Source organism: Oryctolagus cuniculus, chromosome X (genome assembly GCF_964237555.1).
Source record: "Oryctolagus cuniculus chromosome X, mOryCun1.1, whole genome shotgun sequence".
Taxonomy (NCBI): Eukaryota; Metazoa; Chordata; class Mammalia; order Lagomorpha; family Leporidae; genus Oryctolagus; species Oryctolagus cuniculus.
Window position 1 is genome coordinate 110,329,480 of NC_091453.1, and position 20,681 is coordinate 110,350,160.

Sequence of the window (20,681 nt, forward strand, 5' to 3'; positions counted from 1 at the left end):
CCTTACAGTAGAGCTTGCTAAAGGAAAATGAAAGAATGAGAGAGAGAGAGAGAGAGAGAGAGAGAGAGAGAAACACTCTGACAATATCTTTGCTGTCTATAGAGGAACAAACAAAGTTCTAGTCTGAAGCAATTATCATTGAATTATTATTGCTGTTATTTTTGTATGTGCATAGTAATACTTCTAGGCATTTGGGATGACTTCCACTGATTACTCTTTTCTTCCTCTGGATTACAAAAATCTACTCAGGCGACCAAATAATAGCAAGTACCTAAGCAAATTGTTCATTATGAGGCATAGAACATCATAACCTTGTGCAATTATGAAACTGCATATACAAGGGGATTACCAAATGAATTGTTGCTTCAATAGTTTATTAGTGGTTGAAAAAATGCTCTAGTCTTGCAAATAGTTTTCATACATCATTCAGTTCACCAGAATTCAAAAATGGGCTCAGAGTGGGAATGGGACTTGTTCAACGACAACCCACCAGTTAGTAGCAGAGTCTAATACTCTTGCTACCATGACCTACATGATGTATGACAGTTAAACATCGTCCTGCACTAATATTGTGTGATTAGGTGGCTGTGCATCTATACCATTTATCTCAATGAATTATGATCTGACTATAAACACTGAGTTTATTATTTTCATCTGTCCAGTAAACACATTGAGGCCCTAATGGTAAACATAGAAGCCCAGCTACTGAAAATTAAACTTGGCATCTTAAAAATGGCTCAACTACTCTATTTTTATTATTATTATTTTAATAGAAAACTTTCATTTAGTAAATATAAATTTCATAAGTACAACTTTTGGATTATAGCAGCTCAACTGCTCTATTTTAATCGGAGTCTGCCCCTGTGGATGACTGCCAAAGCCACAGCCTTTGCTCTTGCTAACCCATTGGGCCAAGGAGTACAGGTGGGATACATGTGTGTTAGGAAGAGAAGTTAGAGGCAGTTGTAAATATTTCTGAGGCCAATAAGCCTGCAATGGGTCAAGTACAGTACTGGTGGGCATCATGTACTAGACTACTAAAGCATACATCTGCAAAATGGCATGTGTTTCTCACTTGCCCCTGCAATGCTAGTGTCAACGTGATGGTACAGCTCATGACACCAACCTTCTCCTGCAAGGCCATCTTTCTGGCACATGCTCAGTGTCCCTTTCTCCTGTAGAGAGGATCTTCTATTTGATTAGATCAGCTCTCCCACAGTGTTCATGTGATAAAAGCCCCTGGCCTGTGGTCTTCCTTTATCTTACAACTCAGCGTATTTGCATACTTTAAAAGCCCTGATATTTCCCAATAACTGATTCCCCTTCAAGGACATGCTGACCTAGTTGTTTGCTATCCCACCATCCAGCCCAGGGACAGGCAGGTGTGCCTGCAGCACTTCGAGAAACACTTGGTTGATGATGGTGGTTCTCCTAACCACACATTTTACTATGCCATCTATTTCAACAAAAAGAGAAAAAGGAGCGATGACTTACTGCCCAAATGTCTGGGGCTGTGGGTCTGAACACTCCTCCCACTTCTGAATTACATCAGCCTTCAGATCTGAGCCTGTATGCTAGAAAGGATTTATCCAACCCCAAAGCTTAACTATTTGTTATGCTAAAATTAAACTGCCAGGCGCCTGCATAGTCTATTTGTTATAGCTTAATTGGGCTTTAGTTAAACTAGAAATACATAGTCACTTACCTTGCTGCATCTAGAATCTGAAAAATCCTCCACCTGTTAAAGGAACAGTAAAACCAGTGGCTAGCAAGAGCTTGGTAAGAAAAGAGTTAAAAATAATAAAAGTTTTCCAATTCACTTTGACAGCATAGTTCTCCAACTTTCCAAACTGCAAAGCAACAGTTCATGGATGGCTTCACTACTTTGCTCCCCATTAGCTCCTCTCAAGTAGTGGGGGAGATTCTGAATCATAGGGCCAAAAGGGGCAGGGCAGCACTGTCAGCCAGACCTCTGGAGGGCTGTGGGCTGGGAATGATGGATCTACCACTCACTCATGCTAATTCCACTCCCTTTCACAAAGAATGATGGCAATCTAAGCAAAAACAAAAGCCAATAAAGCAAAACCTGAACGAAGCCCACCCTGTGGCATCACTGAAATGGAAAAGCCTGATTGAAGGAACCTAGGAGGAATTTTTTTTGAGAGTTTTCATATTATCAGGAATATATGAAACACATACAAAAAAGGAAAAGGACGATTAGACTTTGCTGATGCTCTTCAAAGCAAAAATTCAAAGCACACACAAAGTGATAATATAAATCATCTCTCTAGTCCCTTCCACCCAAACACAAGACATCCATCAAAGTAAGCAATGTATCCCCACTAAAACAAAACAAACAAAACAAAAAACTAGCTGAGCTGTTTTCCTAATCTAAGTCTTGGAGTCACAAAATGCTAATTCTACTTTGTGGATTTCTGATATCAGTAGGGACTGTCAAGTTTTACCCAAGTCAGTTGCTAATTTGAAGATTTGAAATGAGCTCAGCTTTTTGTTTTTTACTATGCCAGAACAAGGGGTATTACAATGTAGTCAAACTTCTGTGTCCGAAGTAGATTTTATGGCTTGTGTATGTTCTTGGGAGAAAAGTTTTCTTTACATCAGCTAAGTCTGCAGGCTCTAGAGGTACATTAAGAGATACTTTTAATAACACAGTGAGCAGCAGAGCCTTTGAGAAGCAATATATGACTATTTTCTCAACAGTCCCTGGTGTGGTTAAGCATCCCCTTCCCTAGTAGTGAGCTGTTAAGACTGCAGAGGAAGAAAGTGTTGTAAGAAGCGAAAGTATGCTGGGAGAGCTCTGACATCATCTCTCTGAAACAGGACTTTCCCATGGCTGACTTACCACTGGATGCCCAATCGCTCTCATCTTCTACTCCAGCCACAAAAAGAAGTAATCTGGGGTACACGGACCTTCCCCATGACTTACAGTCCCTACACAGTGAAGAGAGGCCAGAACCCTTTCCACTGCACCGGGCCTCATGAACAAAAAAACAAATGAAACAAACAAACACAAACTAACACAACTTTGGGTAAAAAACAACAAGAAGACAGTTTTAAAAAAGAAAATATAAAACCACAAGTTGATTCGCAGTACCAGAGAATCCCAAAGTGAAATATCTAATACTTTACAAATCTGCAATATTCATTTCATTGAACTAACAGAAATCTTCAAATAATAGAAGGTCATATGCAATTAACTTATATGGGGGTGGCATCAAATTGAACGTTAATTCGGGAACTATTGTCGCTTAAGATTATTACTTTTTAATTTGTAGGTAAATTTCTTAATTGTCTATTAGAAATTGTCCAGTGTTTGCACTGAGAAGCCTTTTTGGAGCTCATTGGTCTTACCTGGGTTCCAGATGGTCAGAGGTGCAGTATTCAATGATGAGCCATGAAAATGTTACAGGTGCACCAATCAGAAGGTTGAGTCGTCATCAGAAGTGAAACAAAGACCATCAGGAAAAGGTTAAAAAGGGAGGGAAAAAAAGGAGAGGTATCTGATTAGAAGAAAATGAATTAATTTTAAGAACCCATTTTATACATACATATATACATCGATATGTATATATATATATATATATATATATATTCATGCTCTCTTTGGAAATGTTCTTAAATGGAAACCTTTAAATAGCAAAGTGTTTCCTTAGAAATATTTCTTAACTATTATGTCATGCATTATTCCAGGTACTAAGGACACAGCAGTGAATAAAAGTGTCTCCATTGGCGCATTGTCTAAGCCATCTACATGGAAAACAGTTCCACAGAAATATACTATGCGTCAGAGTTTCTCCCCATTTCATTTAGGCCTTTATTTATGTATGGAGAACATACCCAGTGATTTTAGATTTAACATTTGTATTAGAAGAAATTCTCATTCAAGGGACATTCTAAATGCATCATGTCTCCATGGGGGAAGCCCTCCCCAACAGCTATAAAGCAGACTACTTTTTTCAGCTGGGCCATTTGCAGCCCACAGAACCCCACATGCTGGAAAAATGCTCTCCGAGGCAGCTTCCTAGACTGCAGTCCCACACCCGTCAAGCCTTTCTCTTTGGTTGCTGCCGTGTTCTGTGACAGCTGGCCCATGTGACACTCAGGTGACTGAATTCATCAGCCCTCAGCAAATGAACATCCTGGGGAAGCGACAGCAGTTAGTGGGCAGAAGGAACTGCAGTGATCAAGACTGTGAATCAGATACTGGATTGGAGTAGAAGCAGTAAGAATAACCTTCCTCTGGGCCAGGTTCCCGGGATGTGATGAAACAGTCCTTAAACTGCAGAAACTGCCTAATTGTCAAATTAGCAGGAAAAGGACAAGATGAAAATGAGGGGAACAGTGGAGTGAGGGGAATCTGAGGGAGACTTGGGAGTTCAAAATTTCCAGCTAGGGGTTCATCCTAACCACGAATCCCAAACTATGAAACCTGTCATTGGCATTTACATTCTCAGGGTTGATGATTAGGGCTTCAAAAATAAAAGTAACACTGTTCACTTTGGTATTAAGAACTCACATTAAGACCTAAGAGAAATAGGATGATGTAAAAATCCAAGAGTCCTTGCCTGAGGATCAAGACCCCTAATCCTGGTTTCTAATCCTGGTTTTTATCAATGATTAGTTTGATTTTGGGCAGATTCTCTCGTCTGCATTCTCTCAGGGAGCTGTAGGAAATGAAGGAGTTTAAAAAGGTTGTTTCTACAAATCCTCTAGTTCCAATATTCCTTCATTCCCTGATAGCTTGGTCTTTTTTTTCTCAGTTCAGAGAGCCCAGAGACCAGCATTTTGAGTGTATGAGTAAATCAAAACATGGCCAAAATTAAAGTGGCCAAATTGAAATGTGGCTGAACATCAATTTGTCCAGCAAAACAGCTTTGTTTATTTGAAATATTGAGTGGCTGGTACTTCATGATGGAAAATTTATAAAAAGAAACAAATGAAAAAAAAAAGAAAAAATCTAATTGATGAACAACTGACCCACCCCATTCTCTTCTTCTCATGAAGATTCTTCAATTGTCAGGAGTCTGGGGTGTTGATTGGTGGTGGTTGTCCATCAGCAGAGACCTCCACAACCTAAACACTTCAAGATAAATGCTAGACACAAGGGACCTTCCAAAAAGTTCACAGAAAATGTGCATTATCTTTTAACTCTACTTTCCCATAAAGTTTTTGAAGTACTCTGTAGATAGGCAGATTTTGGGAGCACCACCACTATTTTGGCCTGATGGTAAGCCTACAGCTGATAACACACACTATGGCAAACAACTGTCAATCACTATCACTGAGTGGCCAAGCAAGTCACCCATGCAACCTCTCTGGTCTCTCACACTGGACTGCTTTGCTCACCCTCTCTCCAATTCCCTCACCAAGAGCTGCTGTGCCTGGATTTTCTGCCTTCTCCCCACTTAGGATGTCCATCCACCTCCCCAGCCTGATTTCCTCACCTGCAAAACAGGGCTAAGTATAGAGTCTGCACCAGTGATGATTTTCAACATATTTAAAACAGAAATGGCACAGAAACTGGCCAGTCTGGGGCCGGCGCCATGGCTCACTTGGCTAATCCTCTGCCTGAGGCGCCGGCATCCCATATGGGCACCAGGTTCTAGTCCCGGCTGCTCCTCTTCCAGTCCAGCTCTCTGCTGTGGCTCGGGAGGGCAGTGGAGGATGGCCCAAGTGCTTGGGCCCTGCACCAGCATGGGAGACCAGGAGAAGCACCTGGCTCCTGGCTTCAGAATGGCATAGTTCTGGCCGTAGCGGCCATTTGGGGAGTGAACCAACGGAAGGAAGACCTTTCTCTCTGTCTCTCTCTCTCACGTCTAACTCTGCCTGTCAAAAAAAAAAAAAAAAAAACTGGTCAGTCATAAGCCATCCCTATCAGAGTAGAAACTAACTCCACAACCTGTGTAGGCAGGCCAGTTTTAGGTCTAGAAGGGTCCTAAGATATTTACGAGGGCTAGATGAGATCATGTATGTAAACCCTGTAGTAAAGCACCAGGTCCGGAGTCAGCATGTCATAAATTTTAGGCAGGATTATTTTGATGTATGGAGGAATAGCAATAAGAGGATTGTTCAGAAGGATAACGAGTCTGTGGCAAGCTGGGATACAGCTCCCCACTCTGTGGCAAGCTGGGATACAGCTCCCCACTCCCAGTCCCTAAACTATCATGCTGCTCTGGGCACAGAAGCAGATTTGCAATGCCAGTGCTCAAAGGCTTATGCATGTAAAAGGCCAAGTCAAAAGCAACCATAGGGGTGGGTGTGTGGTAACACGACTGAGACACCACTCAAGATGCCTGCATACCATATCGGAGTGTTGATATCAGAGCCTTGGCTCTGCTCCCGATTCCAGCTTCCTACCAGTGTACATCCTGGGAGGTAGCAGGTGATGGCTAAGTACAGGGGTCACTACCTCACATGTGAGAGATCTGGATTGAGCTCTTAGTTCCAGATTTTGGTCTGGCCCAGCCTGGCTATGACGGGCATTTGGAAAGTGAACTCACAGATGGGACATCTCTCTAACTTGCTCTGTTTCCATTTCTGTCTCCATCTCCATCTCTGACTCCCCCTCCTTCTCCCTCTCTGCCTTTCAAATAAGTAAAATAACTTTACAATTTTAAAACAATCCCATTAATGGCTATAGGGAAGAAGTGCCCCCCAACATCTGTGTTTCTTCCTTGTTCTATTCCAAGTCCACTAGAAATCACGCACACTTGACGAGTGGGAGCCCTTTGGGGTTATCTTGTGAATACTGGAATCCAGAACATCCTTTCTAGTTTTTGTTTTTAAGTATTTGTTTTAATCCCAAGACTCAGCATTTGTTGCAAGTGAAAAGTCCCCTGAGTTTGTGCTCCTTTCATGGCATCTCCCTTCCTCCTGGTTTCCAGATCTACCCTCCGGTCCGTTCCTTCCCTGCCAGCTGACCAGGATTTCCATCTGATCCTTGCTTTTGAGAAAGAGCGTCTCAAGACCCCACAGCCTTGTAGACTGAAAGAAATGGAACTGTATTGACTCGATCTCCCACCCTATGATATTTATAAGGGACATTATTTTGGTAGGGATTTGTCATCATTTCTGCTTATATCACCTCAGTACCACAATATATAACACCCAGGTCTTCCAACTACATCAGAAACCTTTTGTTTAATAGTTGCTGGTTGTTGATTCTCTAATGTCAATGTAGGTGGGGCCAAACAAATATTGTACTACACAGGGAAACAGAAAGAGGCACGCACTAGAAGTCAAAAACTGAGGTCCTTATGCGAGTTCTGCCACCAACTGGCTATGCAAACCTGGGCAAGTCCATTTATAAATGAGGACGATGGTTGTCCAGTTCCTTATCTCCACAGTGAGGGCACTGGATTAGGCACTTTGCCAAAGTTTCACTAACAATCTAAAGACTTTATAATGAATTTGACTCAGTCATTAACTTTTCTTTCTTTCGTCTTTAAAGATTTTATTTATCTATTTGAGAGGTAGAATTATAGACAGTGAGAGGAAGAGACAGAGAAAAAGGTCTTCCTCAGTTGGTTCACTCCTGAATTGGCCACAATAGCCAGAGCTGGGCTGATCTAAAGCCAGGAGCCAGGAGTTTCTTTTAGGTCTTCCACGTGGGTGCAGGGGCCCAAGCACTCGGGACATCTTCTACTGCTTTTCCAGGCTATAGCAGGGAGCTGGATTGGAAGAGGAGCTGCTGGGACTAAAATTGGCACCCATATGGGATGCTAATGCCACAGGCAGAGGATTAAACCTACTGTGCCAAAGCACTGGCCCCAGTCATTAACCTTTCTATGAAGTATTGCCTGGGTTCTTATAAACCAACTCCTAGACCAGAATGCTCCTGCATTTCTCTAAAAGACTCTGGAGCCAAAATCAGAAAGGCAGGTTTGTCTTTAGCAGTCTACTCATCCCAACAGGTTCCCAGACACCCCCACACTCACCAAGCGAACGGCACATGGGCAAGCCTGAGATTCTGGCTAATGCCTGCTGCACAAGACACGTTAGGAGTCATTGAACTTAGGAAATGCAAGGCTGGGGTTGCGGCATAGCGGGTTAAGCTGCAGATTGCAATGCTGGCATCCATATGGGCACTGGTACAAGTCCCAGCTGCTCCACTTACAATCCAGCTCCCTGCTAATGGCTTGGGAAAGCAGGAACATGGCAGATGTGTTTGGTCCCCTACCACTGACATGAGAGACCTACAGGAAGCTCCTGGCTCCTGCCTTTGGCCTGGCCCAACTGCAGCCGCTGTGGCCATCTGGGGTGTTAACCAGCAGATGGAAGATCTCTCTCTCTCCACCTTCCTCCCCATACTCTTCCTTTCAAATAAATAAAATAAATCTTAAAATAAAACTTGGACATCAGAAGCCAATCTACTGATGGCATAGTATAGTTACTCTCTTAGGTTATATCATATTTGCACTGAGCCACAAACCTAAACCTAAAGGAATGCCTACTATGGACAGATCAGCCCCTGAAGGCTTACAGATCCTTTCAGTATCATCTCTGTTGATGGACCAGACTCACCTTCTATCCCAACGTGCCTACTACATCTCATTAAAATAAAAAACTCCAGTGACTGCAAAAACCAATGGATATTTTCTTCCTGCAACATGCAATCATAGACTCTGAGGTCTAGGAGATGTCTTTTAGTGATGTTTTGGAGATCATTAGTGTGGTCCAACACTTCCCTGACCTAAGAACCTGAGGGCGTGGGGAATTGCCTCAGATCACAGAGCACAATAGCAGGGCCAAGACCAGGACCCAATTAGTCCCTCTCCTTGACACAATTCACCCACCCCAAGTCCAGCAGAGACTGCCTAGGGGCAGCAGGGTAGCAAGTACCTGCTCTCCCAGATATAATCACAGAACTTCTCAGAACAATTCCAAGGGCAAAGCCTGCAACAGACTGGGAAACCAACCATAAGAGCTCCCCAAGGATTTTAAGTTCTTCTTTTCCAGTAGCTGTTAAATTGTAAACACATTTTCCTAGGCTTCTCTTTCACAGTTTGTTTTCTGCCTAAATGTGCTTTTACTGCATCACATGGTAACAATCAGTGATTCTTATATTCCTTTCATTTTGAGAAATAATGCCTAATACCTGAGCCCTGTATTGCTGAAGCCCCAAGCACATTTTAGAAACAAAGTGGATCTGATGAAGAAGATTGCTAAACAGCCCTTTGCAAATAGTATTTTCTTATATGTTTGTGGGCCAGTCAGTTCACAGTTGCTGATGTTTTCTCTAAGTTGTTTGTTGTCTGCAGACTATAGAAATAGCTGCCACATACTCCCTACCACCATACCCTACCGGGGTCCACCAGATTTTAGTAAAAAACAAAACAAAACAAAACATCTCCCCTTTGGGCATCCTAAGAGTGCCCTCTAGTGCTGATCTAATTAAGGATCAGGAGACAGATTCTTGTTTTCCTGGGAAATGGGTCTGTCTGTAAACTTGTCTGTGGCTAGGGTAGGATATATTCTTTCTGAAGGCATCTCTACAGTTACCTATTTGAGACACCTGTGTCGTTCTGAAAGCTGTCCAGGGGATGTTTTGCCATTGAAGAAGCAAAGCAAAACAAACCAAAGCTCACAAAGAAAAGCTGGCTCATCCTCCTTCATGAGCCAGCCTCCCCACTAGGGCTACAGGGGCACTATTTGAGTTACAGCACGAGATGCACAGGCACAGGCTGACTGCATCAACCGAGAGTGGCTTTGCTATGTGTTTTAGACCTCCCCAAATGCAGACATCTATATTTATATCGTAGGTTCCAGCAATTTGATCACACATATGTTTTTTTTTTCTTTTAAGGGAAAAAGAACCAATTAAGAATCCCTTAGACATATTATGGATCTAAGTAAGAGGGAATGCTTTCTGTTAATAGTGGCCTGAAAAGGTTTCACGTGCAACCTAGATATAAATTTGTGCTGGGGGCTATTTTGTCCCAATTTATTTCCATGCTTCAGATTTGGGGGTCTGGAAGGAAGATCCATGATGCATGCCATTTCAGCCTGATTTGAAGAGGCAGGGAGGCCTCCACTGTGCCTTTTACAGTCAGATTTGCAAGGGGCTGCTACTCTACTGAATCTCAAATATTTTCTGCTGACACAAAGGATGGCAAGCTGCCAGCATGCACTATAAGTGTTCCATTCACATTTTAACATGTTTTCCACAGAGAAAATGAAAAAGTCCATAACAAATAATTATTTGGCCAGTGCTAAACTACAGATTGAGATCATTCTCAGGAAATGTTTAGCCAAGTCACTAACAGAATCAGACACAAGAGACACGCTGACTGGTTCACTCTGGGCACACATCACCCACTTTTAGCAAGGAGCTTAGATCTCTACTGAAACCAAAGCATGGTGAGAACCGCTGGATTTGGTTGCAAATTTGCTTCAAGCCATTCCTGAAAAAAGAGTGAATGGTGTGCTTGGTAAGAGGTAATGTGCTAGGGTGGAGTGAACACATGTACTGTGTTCAAATCGCAACTCCTCCACTTGTCTTTGGTCACTTCAAACCTGTCAGTCTCATTCTTCTCAACCAAACTGTGCCCTTCCTGCCATCTCCAAGGTTCAGCAAACTTGCTGAACTTGATATCACCAATAATTCTGATGCAAAACATTCCACATTTTCCGGATGTTTCCAAAGATGTAGGAGGTCAACTAAATGAAACATCTGGAAAGCGGACTTCACTGTCGAAAGTCTGTGATAAAGACTTGGAGCACCTGCTCTTCTTGCCCACATTTACCCTACTTGTCTCTGTCAATGGGACGAATCCAAACTTTCAGGACTGTGCTTGAAACTCCTGGACACCTTTCTATATGAAGATGCAGCACCACTGATAGGGCCAAGCCTCTGTTTCCATTAGGAAGTAGGTCCCCTTCTATTGCAGGGTTTCATTTTGTGCCTTACCTCATGTTTCAAAACCAGAATCAGAAATTCCCAGTAGTTTTGCTCCAAGAATACAAAATATGGGGTAAGTTTGCCAAATCATTTGGTGGAGTATACAGAATATATTTTTCAAGAATTACTGGGATTATACCTAATGACAAACGATAACAAGCATACTATTAGTTAACATTTACTGAGTGCTTACTACATGCCAGGCACTATATACCTTATAGGAATCATCTAATTTCATCCAGAACAAAAGTCTATGCTCACTGAATCAGTAAGAAAAGTCAAGGTCAGAGGGAAATTCATGATAAGTTGTAGAGTTAAGATTCAAGTCTAGAGCTGTAGGATGCTGGTAGCCAAGGTCCAGAACCACTAAACTGTACTAGCCATTTTTCATTTTTCCTACCCAGAAACCCTGTGTGGTGGGCATCCTTCTACTCATTTTTACAGATAAATCAGACTCAGAGGATAACTTGCTCAAGGTCATACAGCTAACAAGTGAAAGCACTGAGATGGGAATATCCAATATTCCCTGAGTCCAAATCTTATGCATTGCCTATTGCACCATATGCCATGCGTCCATGGGGAGCTAATATGGGAAGGGTCACCGGATATAATCTCTGTGCACATCATACCCCCCTCCCCGCCGAGAGCTGGGCATTGCACCCTAGTTATTATGCAAGGCAGCAGTATGCTCTCAAGTACTTTCTTAGACGATGGAACTATTTTTCACTTGGAATTCCAGGATAAAGTTTCAGGCTATGAGTGCCAAGCACTGGAATACACAAAGAACAGAGGTAGTAGCTCATTTGAAGATGAAAACCTAGTGTAAATCTTCACTGTGGCTAAGCTGCTCCCCTAGGATATAAATCAGGCGGCAGTGGGTGGGCCAGGGGCTTACGGGGAACGGGAACTTGGCAGGCAGATCAGATCTCTCTCCCTGGAGCTCTGGGGGAGTAGGGTTGCCTCTTGCTAGTATACTTTTATATTTTTTTATCTATAGGAAAATATAATTAAATTAGATATAGTCAGCATGCAGAAAGTCCAAGGCAGGATGAGCACAGGAAAAGTGGAGGAGATGCTACAGTATGTGCTGCATTCCAAGAAGGTGTATGCAACTACAGTGGAAAGAGGGGAATTCGTGCCCTGGGAGAGAGTTGTGCTTGCCAAACTCTGGAGTCCATCCTCTAGCACGATGATCCAAGCCACTTGCAATTTGACCCCGATTTAGTTTAAAAACCTACCGAAGTCGGAAGGTACTCTTTGAAACCATAAAGGCCAAAGTCTGTATTTTATAGGTCCTGAGAGAGAAAGGGACTTGTTCAGGGTCACGCAGTTCATAATGGGGTCAAAATCGTCTCCCTCATGACTTCCAGTTTATGAGTATAAAAGCACCAGGGTCCTCTCTGTGAAAAGAAAGCTGGCAATCTATAGTTGGAGGGATGGGAGTTCAAAGGTCAGTTGGGAGCTGGCGGCAGAAACCTAGGCAAGAGGAGTGACCTTTGTTATTAAGGAGAACAGTAATCCTGTAAAAACTTTCCTACCTCCTTTTACAGGTGAAGCACCTGAGCCTCAGCCAGATGAAGCAGCATGCTCAAGGTTCTGAAACTAATACACAGGCAACTTGACTTGCACGTTGGTCTGGCTCCATAGGCCACAAGCTCTTGATAGCAATGCTTTGGCCCCCTAAATTCCCTGTGGCCATCTCCCAATTAGAAAGGAGGTCCTGGAGCTGGCACTGTGGTGCAGCAGGTTAACACCCTGCCCTGCAGTGCCGGCATCCCATATGGGCACCGGTTCGAAACCCGGCTGCTCCACTTCCAATCCAGTTCTTTGCTGTGGCCTGGGAAAGCAGTAGAAGATGGCCCAAGTCCTTGGGCCCCTGCACCCACGTGGGATACCCAGAAGAAGCTCCTGGCTCTTGGCTTCAGATTGGTGCAGCTCAGGCTGTTGCAGCCAATTGGGGAGTGAACCATAAGACGGACAGCCACTCTCTCTCTAACTTTGATTTTCAAATAAATAAATAAACTTTTTTAAAAAAAGAAACTAATACACAGGCAACTTGACTTGCAGGTTGGTCTGGCTCCATAGGCCACAAGCTCTTGAGAACAATGCTTTGGCCCCCTAAATTCCCTGTGGCCATCTCCCAAATAGAAAGGAGGTCCTTTCAATTTACCAGTGAGTATTAGCATGCTCATTTTTCACAACTGTAGTAAAACGGGGGTAAGTCCTCATGCATGAACCCAAATCCAACAAAGCCTTGACAAGTGCCTGGTTCTTGGCTTATAGGAACATCTTTGGATTGCCCTTGGCCTTGGGACCTAAGGAAAACAGGAAGCCATGAGAATAGCCTGTCAACTTCCTCATAGCCACAGAGGGCTTTGTAATTCCCCCCCTCACAGGAACTATTGTACCCCTTCAGGCCACTGAGGCTGCCTGCCTGCGAAATAAGGAGGCAGTGACCATGGCATCCAAGCTGCCAGAGGACAGGGAGGGCGCTGTGGGAGTTTCTTCATGCCTAACAGCAAGCGACGCAGCCCACGCCTGCCTCCAGCATGAGGCAGGGCTTGCCTCCACGTCCATCCCTTAGGAAAGCCTCCCCACCCCTCCCCACCCTCTCCCCACTCCCACCATGCTAGCCCTGAACAGCAGATGCTTGTCTCTTCTTTCAGGAAAGCTGGTACGCACTGAAGTAGTGGGGCCAGTCCTCAAGAGTAGCAGGAAGAACTCGGAACTGCTTTGCTTTAGCTAAACTTGTGCAACTGCTAATTGCACAAGTGGCACATCATCAGGCTGCCTGCTCCCTCCTGCTCATCAGGACGGAGGTGCACTGTGTACCCTACAGTCAGGGCAGAAGTCACCAGGCAGCTGGCTTCGTGTAAATCGAATCCTGGTTTCCCACTGACATACGCTCTGGATCAATCTCCAACCGCCCAGCAGTTTGCCAGTTGCCCTCACACGCTGGCTTTAAGGCACTCTGCCCCCAGCCCCTCATCAGCCTCTCATGTAAACTCACATGAGCTGATGCTGTAAGGGAAGCCCAAGTTAAAAGGATCTTGCTCATGAGGGAGTGTTGAAGTTTGCAGGAAAACAGAATTAAAAGGTGCTGATTTTGGTGCCAAAACATTGAAATCCATGTGTGGGATGTCTTCATAAAGTTCGTGGGAAATGTGTAGCGTGAAAAAGCTATGCATGGATTTCACAAATTTATGCCCCCAAATACACTTTTCTTTGAGTTCTATTTCCACAAACTTTTGGAAATCCCTTTGTATAACTGGCCAGTTATTTTAGATTTTGGAGGGAGGTCTCTCGAAAACATGGACACACCTCCCTTTGGTTCAAATTGTGTTATTTACTCTTCTGACACATATCTAGATTTGTGGAAGCCTTATTGAGGTATAATTCACATACCATATAATCGACCTATTTAAAGTATACAATTCTGTGGTTTTTAGTATATTATGGACATGTACAACCACCACCACAGCCAATTTTAAAACATTTTCATCACCTCCAAAAGAAATCCTGTATATCTTAGCTTTCATTGCCCTATCCACTATTCCTCCTAGCCCCATAACTACCATCAACCTACTTTTTGTCTCTATGGATTTTCCTATTTTGGACATTTCAAAACAGTAGAATCAATAATATGGTCCTTCCAGGTTACAGCTTATATTCTTTTTCATGACCTGAATCATGTTTCATTATATACATATTCCCCCAAATTTTTAAGTCCAATGCATCTATATAATCTCATCCTCACTCACTAAACAAGTTCACAGATCAGTCCTGAATATCAGCTGTGGTGGAACTATAACCAGGATGAAGAAGCGGACAGATAGATAAGCATATGGAAGGAGCACATTCATTCATTCAACTGCCATCTATTGAGTGTCTCCTATGTGACAAGAACGGTGCTTAGGCACTTAGAATTCAAGGGTGGACAAGACACGCGCCCTGCCCTCCATGAGCTCACTGAGGATAGTAGTACAGAAGACCATACATTACAGATGGCAGCTTCCCAGGATACAACTCCTGAAAGCACCGAAACATTATGGTAAACTCATTAATCACTCTGAAGGAATTCATGGCCCAGGATTGAGTTCCCAATTCTAACAAATGTTCATGGACAAAACTAGTCCGAGTGAGAGTAGCAGCTAGGAATTCAGAGGTTTTTTTGGTTCATCTGTGTTGCATAGTTTTGAGGTGACATTCGCATGGCATAAAATGAACCATTTGAAAGTGTATAATTCAGTGGAACTCACTACAGTCACATGTTGTGCAACTGCCTCCTCTATCTTGTTCCAAAACATTTTCATCACTCTAAAAGAAAACCTTGCACCCGTTAAGCACTCACTCCCTCTTGCTCTCTCCCCTTAGCACCTGGCAACCACAAATCTGTTCTCTGTGTTTACGGACTTGCCAATTCTGGATTATTCATATAAGAGGATTCATAAAATATGTGGCCTTTTTAGTCTGGCTTCTTTCACTAAGCAGCAAGTTTTTGAGCTTCCTCTACGTTGCAGCATACATCAGTACTTCACTCATTTTTTACAACAGAACAATACCCCCATTGTACGCCTAACCACAATTTTGTTTATCCATTCATCCACAGATGGGTATTTGGGTTGTTTCCACTTTTTCAGGACCACGATGAGAGCCGATATGAACGTTCAGATACAAGTGTTTGTGCAGGCATATGTTTTCAGTTCTCTCGGGTATATACCTAAGAGGACAATAGCTGGATCATATGATGGTCATGTCAAAACATTTTCCACGGCAGCTGCATCATTTCCCATTCCCACGAACAGTGCACCAGGACACCAGTTTATCCCAGGGATTCACTCTGATTTTCTTACACAGGAGACTCATTAAACTGGAGACACCCAATTAGCCCACGTGATTGACCCTCATGCTGGGCATTTAGCCTTGGGCCTCTTCATCCATACCTTGGCTGGCAGGAGAAACAAAGCCCTTCTCCAAGGCTCTGGGAGTGCCTCTGCACACGATCACAGCCTAAAGGGGACTGTTAGCAGCTCGACAGGTTTGCTCTGGAGCTGTCTCATGGCCCACATTGATGGGATTCATAGTATCTGTCCCAGTGGATGACCAGGAGGAGGACATTTTCGGCTACAAGAGCCAAGCCCAGCAAAACTAAGGACGTGATTTCATGAAAGAAATGACATGAAATCAATAATGGCTGTGGCGAGAAGGGAAAGAACAGCCCAACCTTCTCTGTTACACATGAAATTAGGAAAAGCTTGAGTGGGCTGTAAAGGCACTTAGATCCCATGGTATTCGACACTGGCTCTTGTCCCTTGGAATAAAGCTCTGACATAAATCTAGGAGAGAAATAATCATGATGAATGTCTAACTCTAAAGGTGATGACATATAAGTATATCACGGAAACTTGCCCTTATGGCCTTTCTCCATCAGTGATCAGACAGCTCGACAAGTATTGAACCCACTCCTCCTCCAGCCTATATCACTCCCTGCGCAGGTCAGCCCCATTCTGAAGTAGCAATAATTCTTTCAAGCCACTCAATGCCATGTTGGTGTGTTGAGACCATCACTGTCAAGCTGATGTGTCACTCACTGCCCAGGAAGAGCCAAGGCATGTCCCCAAAGGCCCTCCTCAAAGCTTCTGTGCTTGCGTCTTCAAGGGCGATGAAGTCCACACATGGGATTTCCAGGATGCCAATCAATTCTCAAAGACTCGGGTCTTCAGTAACCTAACGCTGAGGGAGGAGGACTTTAACACTTTTAGAAACAATCCACATAAAACCCCAGCAGGTCTAACTGAAGACAGGATGGAGTTCAAGTGGAGGGAGTGAAAGTAGACCTACCACGCAGAGCCCCACAGAATGGACACAACAGAACTCTAGAGAGCACTACTCCTGAAGAACAGCATCTCTCACGGCGCGGCATGAAGACGTTGGTGGACCCTGGGAGCACTGAAAAGGGCCCTTGAGGTCCTCCCTTTCCCGAATGATATGATTTCAAGGGGGATTTTTTGTTTGTTTTGCCCCAAAATGAGCTTATCTTTTAATTCCATTTTCCTCAAACTTTCCAAAGTAATCTTGCATGGCTGGCTAAGTTTACTTCATATACCTCAACTAAAAAAGCATATTACCACAGATAAAATGTGCAAGCTGATATGAAAATCCATGTCTCATAGATGAAACCAGATATTAAAGAGATTCATAAAATATAAGAGTGTCACACTTTTTTTTTGCTTTGGAAATCAATTATTTTTCATAGAAACAAAACAGATTCATATGATATTGATGCTAATAGGTGATAAGCACTATTGTTTTTTTAAACTTTAGTTTTAAATTTTTTTTAAAGATTGTATGCATTTGTGTGAAAGGTAGAGTTACAGACAGAGAGAAGGAGAGACAGAGAGGAAGGTCTTCCATCTGCTGGTTCACTCCACAAATGACCGCAGCTTAGCCAATATAAAGCCAGGAGCCAGGAGCTTCTTCCAGGTCTCCCACATGGGTGCAGGGACCCAAGGACTTGGGTCATCCTCTACTGCTTTCCCAGGCCATAGCAGAGAGCTGGGTTGGAAGTGGAGTAGCTGGGACATGAACCAGTTCCCGTATGGGATGCTAGCGCCACAGGCAGAGGCTAGCGCTGCCCCACTAGTATTATTTTAAAATGAGCTGATACATGTCTTTGAGAAATTCTCAGCTTTAAATTCTAATACAGCCAATATCACCAGGCATATCCCACACACACCAAAGCTCATTGGGATTCTCAATCATTTTTAAGAGTGAAAGGAGACCTGAGAGAAAAAAAAAAAAAAAAAAAACTTGAGAGGCACCAGCATAGATTGCGATGTGAATCAGGTTGTGCCAGGCAAAGCCAAGAGGCTCTGGGTGGTGAATTAGAGGATCTCAGGCAGCCCTCAGGTTATCTACTCAGCACTTCAAGGGTCCAAGTTTGGAAATAATTGATTGGGTCCAGCCCCTCATTTTAAAGACCAAGAAGCACAGAGAAGGTGAAGGTTATGGAGTTGCAAAGCAAGGACAGCTGAGGTGTATTACTTAGCTTTTCTTTACTATAATGAAACACCTGAGGCAGGCTCACTTTCTAAAGGAAAGCGGGTTATTTGTCTCGTGATTCTGGAGGTTCACAAAGACTGGGTAGGGCACACTGGTTTGGCCTCTAGTGATGGAATTCTTGTTGGCAGAGTTCCAAGGAGATGCACCGCATCACAGGGCTAGAGATAACAGGTGTGTGCGTGTGTGTATCTGCTTTCTTTTCTTAGAAAGCCACCAGGATTCAATCACTGGGTCTCCACCCTAACCACTTAATCCAATCCAGTCCCTCCCTAAAGGTCTCCACCTCTAAACACCATAATTGGATGAACTTTCCACCCTCCTAGCACTATTAACATAAGATGCTGGGGATCAGCTTTGGAACAACATTCAAACCACCAGACGTTACGTCTGGGCCTTCTGAGAACTTCCCTTTCCTTAATACTAGGCTGCCACTCAAATAACACCAGTCACTACTATTTGTTGAGTCCTCTCTCTGTGCTAAGAAGCACTGTGCCCTACACATTCCATATTGAGCTCTCCACGTCTCCCTGCCCCACCTCCACCCCTTACCTCCTTGTTTCCATTCTGTGAGCATATTTGGTTGGTAACATTCCATGTTTGCTAAAGCAACCAAGGGAGAAAAATCCAGGCAACAGGCTGCTCTCCCTCCTCCAATCCAGCCAGCTCCAGCCTTCTTAGGACAAAAAAAATTCAACCTGGCACTGTTTTATTCAGCACATCTTGATAAGCAGCATGCAACCCACCTGAGAGGGGATTTTTGAAAAGCCAGGAATCAATTAATTTAATCAGGTTCCTGTATAGTTGAAGAAAGACCCACATGGGCAGCAACTGGGAAGCTGAATGCAGCATCTTGGCAGCCTGCCATGTGGTTAGTCCACAGAGTGTGCCTTTGTGCCTCCTGCCCTACGCAGGCCTCCCATCCTTTGCTAAGACTCTTCTGGGAAGAGACGAGCTGGAAATACTGTTGAGCTAATCCCTGTACCGCCAGACTGGCAACAGCAGGGCTCACAGTGCCTACAAAGGCCTCTCCTAAGTTTGCTCACTCATCTTCCAGAATGGCACAGCAGACAGGGCCAAAGGAGATGGGCTAGCTGGCGCGCTCAATGAGAATACAAAACAGAAGCACCTGGGAAGCTGCTGAACCCACAAAGACAGGCAGAGCCATGGCCCAGGAGAAATCCGGCTTCAGTTAGGGATTTGGAGGTGGTGCTGCTGGTGGTGGGTGTGTGTGCACAAATGTGTACTCCTGGTGGGAAACCAATGAGCAGCCAACTCCCTCACTGTGCAAATGGAGGAACTGAGAGGGAGGGAAAATATATACCTTAGGATCACACAGAGTTCTAGAAACAACTGGGATGAGAATCCAGCTATCCTGACCCCTAGTCCAGTGTTCTTTTCACAATACCTGGCTATGCTCAGCTGAGGGGTAAATAAGTGTATGCATGTGTGTGTGTGTGTGTGTGTGTGTGTGTGTGTTGAAGAGCAAGGGAAGTTTAGAAGGCATTTAGAAATAATGAATCCATTTTTATTGGATCCATGCTTTTCACTACACATCCCCCTCCCCCTTTTCCGCCTAATTGGGATCATTGGGTTCATCCCTTTCACCTTACAAATGATGAACCTGACTGCCACAGTGCAGAAGAGCATTGCTCTGGGTCACTTTTAGGACCCAGATCTCTGTGCTTTCTTATCTGTATTCTTCCAGCTACATGTTGACCTATAATTTGCATCTCAACAGAAACACACTATTATAAAGAGTATTTCATTATTTTTCCTCCTACCAATAGGCAAATACTGTTAGCAGCCAGCATGCCCTCTCCTTCTATAGTATCAGTCTGTCCTGGGAATTGCTCTACCAGCTTATTCCAATCTAAATTCCTATGTCAGGGCTGCAGTGGAAGTACTGGTGAAGCCAGTACTACTAATACAGACAAATGATGGCAAAACTAAAAGCAGTGTTGCAATAAAATAATTGATTCGCATAGGTGGGACTTCTCTTTTAATTTTATATTTTAAGGATACAAATTATTTTCTGGCCTTTATGTATAATTAAATATAGATGTTCTTGGAGCTTAATGTCAGTTTGAATTTTAGCCTTTGGAAAGTAATTTGTTTGCTTGTTCAACGAACAAAGCTTTCCATATTGGTTTCAAAGACCCAGGCTCATGCATCATGAATCAAGGTTGCCTTTATCAAAGCTAAAAAGGTCAGGCAAAGTAGGTTCCTAGCTGCAGGTTAGCCACCATTTAGATGAGAAAAATCAAGCTTTTAGTTCTTTTTCTTAAGTACACAAATGCCCTAAAAGCTTTAGGCATGGGGATGATGATATAAATGTTTCATCTCTGCACACACAACACCCAGGTCATTGGTGTTCATCATGCCAATTTGGATGGAATCACTGGAGGACTTGGATCTAATCCCTCGTCTCCACGGGCCTCAGTTTCCTCATATTCCACAGGAGGACATCTCTGAAGTTCTTTCAGCTCTGACAACACAAGGATACTTCAGAAAAAGTTCATGGAAAATGAAAGTAAGTGATGTTTATTGTGGCACAACAAATTTGAAATCCACACGTCATTTTTGCATAATACACATATTTCTACAAACCTTTAGAAGACCCCCTCAAACACGTGGATTTCAAAAAAATTGCACCAAGATAAATTTCTCTTTCTATTCCATTTTACCACAAACATTTTGA

General features: G+C 43.4%; 1 protein-coding gene across 4 annotated transcripts in view; it reads right to left on the minus strand.

Moving 5' to 3' along the window:
* Positions 1-20,681, minus strand: part of HS6ST2 (heparan sulfate 6-O-sulfotransferase 2) — a 321,540-nt gene that overhangs the window by 93,354 nt on the left and 207,505 nt on the right. For 3 of the 4 annotated variants that reach the window (XM_008273223.4, XM_002720300.5, XM_008273224.4), the window contains exon 3: positions 1,706-1,738. The exons of the other annotated variant lie outside the window; for it this stretch is intronic. In XM_008273223.4, coding sequence (XP_008271445.1) covers positions 1,706-1,738 — 33 coding nt within the window. The remainder of the gene's footprint in view (positions 1-1,705; positions 1,739-20,681) is intronic. 4 annotated transcript variants of the gene reach the window in all.